The sequence below is a fragment of the Morone saxatilis genome, unplaced genomic scaffold (genome assembly GCF_004916995.1).
Source record: "Morone saxatilis isolate NCDOM2014 unplaced genomic scaffold, NCSU_SB_2.0 Contig16, whole genome shotgun sequence".
NCBI lineage: Eukaryota > Metazoa > Chordata > Actinopteri > Moronidae > Morone > Morone saxatilis.
The window spans coordinates 17,069,377-17,080,475 of NW_023339718.1; the positions used below are offsets into that span (position 1 = coordinate 17,069,377).

Sequence of the window (11,099 nt, forward strand, 5' to 3'; positions counted from 1 at the left end):
TTTAATTCTTGACCTTAAAAGTAGTAGTTTGATAAAACAATTCCTTGGCCCCCTAACTAGATTTTTCCAGATTTTTCAACTGTATTATCAGTGGCTGGAGTTCGCCCTTAGCACTCGTGCTTAATCTTAAGCAGAGTTAAGAAGTCCCAATATTGCTATATATTAGCTATTAAACTTGCATGTCAACAGATCTCTCTCCATCAAATCTGCTAAGGATGTGATATGATTGAATGATCCACAAAGCTAGTAGGTAAACCTTGAGTTTGGATAGCTTTATAACCTTTTTTTGTACATTTTCTTTTTCTTTGTAAATTATTGATTTAAATATATATGTTTCATGAATTCCCCATTGTTATAGTAGAGTTGCTTAATAGATAGACACCAGAAAAAAGGCCAAAAAGGAATTAGTTATTATCCCATGGCGGTCTGAATGCTGTCTGACAGGCTTTTCCTGTCATGCCAAGTTTTCGGCATGGAAGTGGTCAATCATTAAACTGCAGAAAATTGGCACAGTGTATCAACTCTTGGCAACTTAATGATAATTCAGCCATTTAATATATTGGCACCAACATCAGTCTACGAAAAAAAGAAAAAAGAAAAAAGCAGCCAATCCCTACTTAGGACAACATGTACAAAGCTGAAATCAAGGTACTGACATAAAAAGATTCCAAGCTATCAATCAGCAGATGAATCCCTAATGATGTGTTGACAAAAGTGTTTCTTAAGATGGGCAATGACTTTATAAATGACATTACATGTGGCCAGAGCGTATAGAGCAAAGGTCAGGGAGGATTAAAGATGGATGAGGAACCAATGTCAGGCGGCGGGGGCCCAGTGCCAAAGGTGTCGGCTGCTCAGGTGTCACTAGCTGGCTGTGTGAAGAGAGAGCAGAGAACAGGAGATCAACAGCTGTGGACGTATCAGATCACCTGGTGGAAAGAGACATTCAGCTCCGTACCTGGACAAGAAAACAGGTAAGATCTTTTTGCTGTGATGTACTTTGATGGAAAATTAGCGAGCAAGGAAGAACAAAAGAAGACTTTAAACTCCTTATTACAGATGATCATTAGAAATAATTCTAAGCACTGTTATTATCGACAAGGTATAACAAGCAGCAAGGGACAAATGTCTGTAAACGTTGAAGTGATATACCTTCATGTCTTTTCTATTAGGTAGATTGAATAGTCAAGTAACTTATTTAACACATTTTTACACAGTGGTGGAAAGTAATGAAGTATATTTACTACTGTACAGTACTGTACTTTACTTGAGTATTTTCATTTTCTACTACTTTGTACTTGTACTTTTTTTGACAGCTATAGTTACTGCAGACTGAGATTGTACTAATGAAACATGGAAGCCATTCATAAAATAAGATGAATTGTTAAACTACATAAAAAGCATCAAAGCATCAAAAGGCTCCGTACTTATTAGTTTATCAACACTTTTACCCTTGATAAGTACACTGAGTGAATATACAAAAAAAATATTGCTGGATGTGTACTTGTACTGGAGATTTTTTTCAGTGATATATATCGATATTTTAAAAGGCAGGGATAAATGACGCATTATATTCTGATCAGGAATGACATTAGTTACACAGACATTTAAATTATTAAATAGCATCAAAACTGAAGATAGAGTAGATTACAGCTGCAACAGTTGGTTCAATTTCAGATGTTAAAGGGTGCAAGAAAGATTACGGCAACTGCTCTAAAGTGCTTAAAATTAACATTTTGAGGAGTTATGACTACCTTCAAAATGAGCTGCATTGGAAATACAGCTTTTTTTCTTGCTATTAACCATCTGAAGCTGAGGTGCACTCATGCATACAGAGGCTGCTAATCTCAGGACATGGCTGTCTGCCTGCTGCCTCTGGTCCCAGAAGCACTCAGCCCAGCAGATGACATGGCCATAGATTAGGTTACAAATAGTGTACAGTCACTGACAGGATGGGAAGGAAACAATGGAGACTTGTTGGCGTACAGTAAAAAAGATCAATGTCATCTTAATTCATCTTCCCCAAGGAGGATTTATCTTGTTTTTAGCACATGAGGCCCAGGTGGGAAGATTTTGTTCCTGACTCTATTCACTGAGCACAGTGACTTGTAAACTCTCATCTCACTACTTTTTTTTTTATCATCCTCACCTGAATTATATCCCACATGCTCTACTCACACTGATGGGTGGCACTTTACATTACTTTACATATTCTCAGTAATTAGGTAATAATGGGGTAATATTAACCTGGTTTCACATCTCGGAATCACAGTCCACACCTCTGATTCTTTCTTAATCAGCAGGTAATGTCTTCAAAAGAACGATTTTCAATATGTTAGCCTGTTGTTACCTTATTATTATTATTATTATTAAGCTATTGCTATTTTTATTTTTTGCTCCGTATACCATGAATGTTGATGTTGTTTTGCTCTTTAGGCCATATATATATATAATTTTAAACTTTGGTCAGACCAAAGCTAACCCATGCTATCACTATTTATGCTAAGCTATACCAACCCTGGCTCTAGCGCTGTACTTAATTTACAGACATAAAAAGCGTTATCTTCTCATACTGTAACTTTCAGCAAAAGAGTGAATAAGTGCAATATCTATTGCTTCGGATTATACCTGGTTATTACCTCTGTAAATATCACAATACAATTTTTATATTAAATGTTATTAACAAGATATTGGCCCATTATTACCTTGTAGTTGTGATGCAAAGTGCTGATTATCATGGTTACAAAAATATTGCACTCCCAACTGCCTCTAGTTCCTCATAACTGTGTAAATTGAAGCATTGTTTTCACTCTAAAATATATATATTTCATGTCAAAGTCTGTATGTTGCTGTTTCTGTCTGTGCTGATATGAAGTTGTATCTGTATCCTGTTCTGTGTAAGAATCAATGAGAAGAATCAGGAGAAACAGCAAGACTCTCCTTCAGGATCTCTTTTATAGAGGAGTCCATGGAGGAGACAGAGATACTCCTGTAAGTGTGTGTTTCTGATCCATAATCCTGACTGTCAGCTCCACAGCTTTATTAATGGTTGTTTAACTCTTCTAAGTAATAATATTACTGTGAATATTATTGGTTACGTAACAGAACATCCTTTTTAATGGATTAAAAGAGTAAGAAAGGGGTTTTTCAATGTTTTACAGATTCCAGCTCAGCCTGGAAGAGATGCTAAAATGATCCACTCCATTGCCAGTCTGATCAGAGCGAAGAGCAAACTCCTCCTCCTCGAGAATCCTGACACTGTGGAGATCTACAAGGTGAGCATTCAGCTTTTTGAACAGTGTATTATTATCATGACACGTTCACTTTATTACAGGTTGAGAGCTCTAACTGAAACTAAAACACAAATGAATGATAAGAGATAATAGAGAGGCTGATGGAGCAGATTTTGCGTTTTCTTTGTAACTGTGGTTCTCAAAATACATAACTAACTAATCTTAAATTCAAAATTGTTTATATGTTTAGAAATCTGCCTAATGCCAACAAGAACAGTTGGAAACAGTTTTCATTGGAATACATTTTTAAAGAAGAAAAATACATTTTAATAATGTGCTCCCTTGGATTGTCCAGAGTAGCAGGGTCACTGGAAAGAAAAGTTGCTACTGAATTTTTTAAATATAATTCTTCAATGTTTGTGCCACAGCCTCAGCAATGTTCCCTTGTGTGTTTGTGTTTTGTAAAAATTATAATAAAAACTTTTCCTCACCTAAAACTCAATATGGTGTAGTATTGTAGTATTGAAGTGGTAACCCTTCCTGTTGCAACACACTGAGTTTGAAGACTTCCAAATAATAAATACATCATGTTGATATTTTATATAGGCTACCCATTACATATATTGATTCCTTTGCCAAAAAGTCACTAACAGATAAAGAAATATACATTTTGTTATCTTACATAATGACGTTTATTAATTTATTAATTTAATAAATAAATTTTTGCATTGTACCCAATGTAGCTGGATGATTCAACAGCCCGTTCTAGCAAAACTGGTAAGGACGGTGTCTACCTCCCAGCCATCACAACAAAGGTATCAAGTCTAAACTCCATCAAAGGGGCTCTCACTCAGTCCTGCCCTTACCTGTATGACAAAAGAAGAGGATCTTTCTCCTCAGTATCCTCTCAGAGAACTGGAGCCCACCCTCAAAAACAGGTAATCTGACATCTGTTTAACTTCCGGTAAAAATGCACACAAGAAGCTTCTTTTCAAAGTCAAACCTTTTCCTCTCTCTCCACACCAGAGTAACCTAAGGGCACAAAAAGAGGCAAAGAAATCCAACGTCACTGTGACCATGATCTACCTTGGACAAGGTCATCGGGGCTCAGGGTTGGGGTCAACTCAGGATGAACTGAAGGTCCTCCAGCAAGTCAATGGAGGGGAGAATATCTGTGTCTTCAAAGGCCTGCTGACTCCAGGAGGTAGGAGCTGTGAAATGTACAGCTGTTGCTAAGAATGGCCAAGAATGTGCACAAAAGAGAATTTAAAAATACAATATCTAAAGTCTTTAAAACGTCTTTGTTATTAGAGTCATTTTCAACCATCTATAGGCGACCTTAAGTTGTTCTCCCGCATAAAACGAGCCCAGATTAATTGAGTGAAATTAGAGGTGTTAGCTTCCCTGTCTTTTCACACATTTAATTACTCTTCTGCCCTCAAACCAACATTGTAAAAAAGGATGATGATGAGGATGTTGGCCTGAGGCAGTATTTGAGCTGAACAGGAGTGGAAAGATGATGTGTGACCTGATAGACTACATCACATAAAAAAGTCAGTAGACAAGACAAGTTATTTCATCTTTGCAGCTGGTACATGTTGATATACACTGTACAGTCGTAACTGCAGGGAGGGAATCGCAATGTCAGGCGAAGAAAGAAGATATGGATTTCTGCTTGGAACTGTGTGTGTGATATGTTTACACAATCTTCTGTAGCTGTATAAGATTAAGGAATAAACGAAAGGAGAAGACAATGCACGTAACTCCAAACAGTCTATATAGAATTTGGAAATGTTTACCTTTTAATATACGTTACACATGCAGTATACTGTATTCTACAGTATATACATATTGGCCACACTGGTATTTGTGGTTTTATTGGAATTAATTTTTAAAGAAGAAATAGTCTGAAAGATTTCGACAGTGGGCTCACTTGGATTGCCCAGAGTAACAGGGTCACTGCAAAGAATTGTTGCTATTGAATTTTTTAAAAGGAATTTCTCATTGTTGCGAGCACCAAAAACAAAATATAATTTACCTTTATTGTATTGGAGTGGAAACAGAACGCAGATAGATATCTCAAAACCTGGGGAAATAAAACCAAACGTATCTGTATAGATTGATACAGTAGCACTACAAGGAATATATTTCTTTAGTAATTTAAGTGATATTATATATCTGATTTTCTTAGTTTCTCTCTTTTCATTTTTCTCTTAGAGCTTCTCTAGACAGTAACAATGACTGTCTGAGAGTGGTTTACAAAAGACTGAGCATGATGGCAGAGCGACATAATAGTCCTCTTGAATTGGACATCTCAGATGTTGCTATCCTTTCAGTCTTACTCCACTCAATTGTTCCTAAATGGGACTTGATAAAGTCTGATTTTGGTCTTTAATTTTTAAATTAGTATGACATACTTTTCCCAACTGGGGGCTTGCAAGAAAAAAAGTGAAAAAAAGAAAATAAAACCTCACATAATTACAGACTGCTGTCTATTGAAATAGAACGAGGACAACGCTCTTTGATTGAAAAGCTCCCAGACATTACGCAATACAGGTTTTCAGTGCATGTATGAACGCATCTTTAAAGGAGTTATACAAAAAAATTGGCACCTGTCAAATTCATACTCCAGACCAGTTGGGGGCAACATATCACACCATAAGAAACCATTGACAGTATATGTAAGAAACGAGGACACAGTCCCTCCCATAGGTCTTTCTTTCTTTCAACAAACTATAATTGAGGGAACATTATACAATTAGCTACCTTTATAAGCTATTGCTATAGCCAATGTTAGCATTAACAGCTGTTTACTTACCAGTGTAGAAGAAATGCTGTGACCTTTTGTTTCTATCACATCTTTCTTTGCAGCCAAACATGGTTTTTGGGGCAGCGCTACACTGACTATTGGCTCTTGAGGTGCAAAGTGGTATTACAAGACAGGATGGGCCGAAGCAGGCTGGTTAGCATGCTAACTTCAGTAGATATCTCTGCAACCAAATACATAGAAGTGATCCTTTTAGTTAATTTTTGAATGTTTTAAATTCAAATTCTTGCATAATATGAGATCCACAAGCTGAACTGACAATTCTGAATCATCATTTTCACTGACTGTATCAGTAGCTTTTGACATTGGAGCTCCTCTCACCGGTAACAATTGCCATTGTCAGCTTAACAGCTAAATGCAGTAGCCTATGTTGATGCCTGGTCAAGAGATTACTGAAAGACAGCGGTAATCCCAGAAACAATTTACATGTAATGATAACTTACAAATAGGTGGTTGCATAGCTATTAACCTTATAATTAGTTATTTTATAGGTCAGATTTTGTAGTGAACTGAACATAATTCCACCTCTACAGGCTATCAAAGGTCAAGGTGAAATACATTAGGTATGCTGTATGCTATTTTCTGGATGCTGCCAGCACCATGAGCATAGAACCCAAGGGAAACCATCTCCGAACCTGTTGACCTTCACAGCAACATAAGCCAAACAAGACAGGAGATGACCATGCTGAATCTGTTAGAAAGGTCAAACATGATCATCTTCAATATTCAAGCAATGTTTTCTCTTTGTATCTTTCAGAGCAGTTCCAGTTTGCCTCTCAGAGACACAGAGGTTACCCCTTTAGTGTTACCTTGTACGTTAACGGCATCATGGTGGCCAGAATCAGTTCCTGCTGTGAGTACCGCTATGCTCCCGGCTTCCAGCAGGGCAGGAAGAGCTGCTTTAGGTTGTCTTGGCTGGCTGGTGGGATACCCTGTTACAGGTCAGATTTCTTCCTCTGGGAGAGGGACAGCATACCATTGGCAGAAAATTAGAAATTAGTTCCAGTCAAAACAGATTGGGTAAACCCATTGCTCTGTAAATATAATGTATTGTTGGTCAACAGAGGAGGAAAAAGGATGCATATTGCATGACATGAGGGAATGATGTTGGTGGTGGTACAGGGGAGGAAATATGAGTCATGATAAAAGAAAATTTTTCATTTTTTCAGATGTACAAGTCTCCGAAACAAATACAGCTCCTGCCAGCAGCTGAACAACGGCACAAAGGAGAACTTAATTCTCCCTTTAGAGCAGAGCCCTGGCAATGGTACAAAGCCTGGAAGTGAGTGTCTCAATTTTCCATTTCTTCCTAAAGCTTATTCATCAACATTTTTTTGACATTAGGCCCAGTCCTTGATTTTAATGGACTAGTTTAAAGACAAAATGTCCCACAAAGCATTTATTCTGTCTTTCATTTAGCCTCTAATGTCTCCAATGTAGGCACCATCGAGTCATGTCCATCATCCCCTCTGTTTATCCCAGCCAAACCAGAGAGGAAGTCAGTGAGGAGGACAAGAAAACACATCAAGGAAGGCGGCGGAGGATCTACAGACAGCGAGGACCCCACTGTAGCAGGGATTAAAGAGACCTCCAAGAAGAAACGACGCAAGGGTCAAACTAATCAGAGAGAGAGCAAAGGAAAGACAGCCAGAAATAAGAGCGAAGAGGGACGAGACAGTAAGGGCTCGGAGGTCTCGCGGAGGTCAACAGTGACAGAAAAATATAAAGACCAAGCACCGTCTGCCAGACCAAAGATGAAAGAAACCAGAAGTGTCACAGCGCTGCAGACTGAGCAGCCGCGATCGAACAAGACAAGCAAAGTTCTCGGTGAGCACTGTTACTCATCCTTGCTGGTTTCAGTCCTGTAAGAGACGCCGGAAAAACAGAATAAAATCTTCCATGCATTCCAGTGAAGCTACAGATGACCTTCAGTCCATCTGCATGCGGTATTTCCATTTAATATTCCTTGTGGAAGAAAAAAATGGGAAACAACAAGAGTGTTTCTTTTTAAAGATTCATTGCAGGATGAGGAAGCTCTGACTAAGCAGAATGGAGAGAAACAGAAGGACCTGGGATCAAATGAGAAAAACAGAGATGGGGAAAGACTGAAGGACTTCTATGAAGAATGTGTGGAAATAAGTGCTGCGTTGGAGCATGGCCCAAACAAACACAACTGGTTCAAGGCAAACAGTGAGTAAAGAAACCGCAGCACAGTAGGAACGAACTGGAATCCCCCTTGAGTGCTGTAACTGATTTACATAATACACGTTAGCAGAAGAAATAAAGAAGGTTGAATTTGCAATAAAGTGATACATCGAACAATGTCTGCTTGAAGGAAAATGGATGATGTGTGAGAGAGTTTATGCAGACATTGTTCACACAGACACACACATGCATGCATACATCTCACTGTTTGTCTATTGACCACGAATGCTCAGACAGAATTTTAGATTTCATTACTTGCATTCCCACATCAACAGTGGGTATCAATATCACTGTGTGCACTTGGCTTTAGGAGAGACAGTTTTATTGCGCCTGAATAGTTTTTTTTCTTCTCTTTGTATGCCAAGTATTGGAGAGGTGCCGGCTCCAGAAGAAACTCTCATCGTGCCCGCCCCAAGCTCCAGGCTCAGATGTGGAGCGTAGTGCAGAAAGTGACACCGTCCCACAGCCTGATGAAGAGCCAGAGGAAGAGGAGGATGCAGACAGCCAGAGTGCTGGCAAAGAAGAGCCGGTTAAAGAACAAGACCTGCAGGCACAGGTGTGTGTACTAACACAAATTACTGTGGTGAATCTGTGTTTCTGCCAGAAACACTTTTGGCATTAAATCCCTGGCAAAAGCCCTTGAAATACCGACATCCCTGCAATATGTGATAGAATTAAATTGCCAAATAATATAATAAAGTGTTAATATAAAAACAATTTGTCCTTTAAGGGGTTTATAGCCCATTAATGTTAAGTAGTTTTTATTGCCTGATATCGGATTGTCAAATTTTCATCTTCATTCTTACATTGCCTCCACTATAACCGATTTGCGGGTGAGGGGTATTTGATTTTCCCTAACCAGTCACTAGAGAACAACATATCTGCCTAAATCTAAAGTTATTTTGAGTCGACACTGGTGCGTAGCCATGTAACACACTGGTTTTACAGGGGTTTTAGGAGTAGTGCTAAGTAAGAGCAAACTACAACGTCTGGCAATAATGAGGAGACACGCCGTGTTTAGAACATCTATAGCAGTGCATACCTTGTCTATAGCGGTCGCCATTTTTGTTATTACTCCTCAGCCAGGCAATGCTTGATAACAGCTTGAAAATGGTGTTAGTCCTGCCAGTGGCTCTGATTGGCTATTTGTTAGTCCTCCTGCGGTGCTCACTGGATGGATACTTTTTAAACTGAGAAATGGTACCAGACCAGAATCAGTCAACTCGGCGAGCAGGCAGATTCAAAGGTTCGGACCCAGGCAATAGTTTTCAGCCTTTTTCCCCCGATGACACAGCAGAAACGATGTTGTAATAAAGATTAAAAATTGAAAATTCAAGAAGCAAATGTCATCCGTTCAGACATTAGCATTTAAATAAGATGATGCAGGGGTGAATATACATTTCAGTATCAGTGTGTATCTATTTCACACAACTCAAAAACATCAAATCTACTTCAGCAACAGGAATAGGGCATTATGTTATCAGTATGTACGATTTATTTGATAAAAAGTCAATTCATTCACGAAACAATTCTTCTTCCTTAAAGGACTATGGTGAGGTTAATACACAAACCGTTGTAACAAATGGTCACTGAGTTTTATCTGGGACAGGCAGGCTTTTGGCTCTGTCGTACCCGTAATGATGAAAGAGCCTTCAACAGTGCCCAAAAGATTCCTCAAGGTCTAGCAAAGTGGCCGACAGCCAGACCATATGTCTTTCTGGACTCTCACCCGGTCTCTGTGTTTAGAAAACCTCCAGCACCTGTCCTGCTCACGTCTCACTCCCGGCCCAGCTATGCTGCTCTGGCACACAAACAGTGAATACTTAATGTTAACAATACTCTTCTCTCAGGGCAGTGATGCAAAATGTATTGTAAATGTATGTACTTCTGCATGAGGGAAATAATGAATCTATCTGTGCTACAAAATGGGATTCCTTTATTTCACAAAAACCTGCTGTCTGGTGAACTGGAAGTTATATAAGATATTTCTATCAGTATCATTTATTTGTAGTGCGATGCATCCTCATGCGAGAGACTATTTCCCACCAGGATTATAGAACAGAAAAAAACATATAAATATATTGTTGTTGTTGTAAAATCTTGCAACAACATGTTTTCATTATTCTACAACCCTTGGCCTTATGAAATCTCTCCGAAGCCGAGTGGGTAAACTCTAAAATCCATATCCATCATTTCTTTCATCTCTTTAGTGACAAACCTTTTGGAGATATGTCTTAACTTTTGGAATTGAATTTTGTTCTGATCTCTTGCACTAAGCCAAACAAATCCAGAAGTATGACTTTCTCTTGGTTTGTAAGTGTAGCTTGATGCCATGATGACAGTGCTGAGCACATCCGATGAGGTGGAGCAGCTGGTTCTGCGGAACACGGAACTGACAGACGACCTTCTACTGAGCCTGGCGGGATCCCTAAAGAGCAGCTTGTCCGAGGTCACACTGCTCAACCTCAACCTCAACCTCATTGGCCCATATGGTGCTCACATCCTGCTGGACATTCTGAGAGTGAAGCCTCAGGTCAAAGGCTTACAGTAAGTCCCAGGCACCCCTGGCCCGCGTTACGACAAAATCTGAAATAAAGAACAATTTAATGTGGGAAAAAAACACTGAATTACAAGCAGATCCAGGAACATTGGCCTTTTAAAAGTGTGACTTTAGTAAAGAACATAATAAAAGAGACAGTAAAAAGACGTAGCTAATCCAAGGACAGCCTTGTCATTGCTGCATAAAATCTTAGCCTTTGACTGTTGAATTACACAATTAATCTCTTTTATGTGAACAAGAAATGCCTCCAGTGCCTCACCTCCCCCCCCCCCCC

General features: G+C 39.0%; 1 protein-coding gene across 1 annotated transcript in view; it reads left to right on the forward strand.

The window, feature by feature from the left end:
* Positions 1-884: 884 nt before the first annotated feature.
* Positions 885-11,099, forward strand: part of LOC118325351 — a 12,675-nt gene continuing 2,460 nt past the window's right edge. The window contains exons 1-11 of the mRNA XM_035657985.1: positions 885-974; positions 2,903-2,991; positions 3,162-3,275; positions 3,977-4,171; positions 4,260-4,437; positions 6,818-7,001; positions 7,230-7,342; positions 7,501-7,887; positions 8,074-8,250; positions 8,631-8,821; positions 10,589-10,812. Of these exons, the coding sequence (XP_035513878.1) occupies positions 2,908-2,991; positions 3,162-3,275; positions 3,977-4,171; positions 4,260-4,437; positions 6,818-7,001; positions 7,230-7,342; positions 7,501-7,887; positions 8,074-8,250; positions 8,631-8,821; positions 10,589-10,812 (1,847 nt within the window). The 5' untranslated portion in view covers positions 885-974; positions 2,903-2,907. The remainder of the gene's footprint in view (positions 975-2,902; positions 2,992-3,161; positions 3,276-3,976; positions 4,172-4,259; positions 4,438-6,817; positions 7,002-7,229; positions 7,343-7,500; positions 7,888-8,073; positions 8,251-8,630; positions 8,822-10,588; positions 10,813-11,099) is intronic.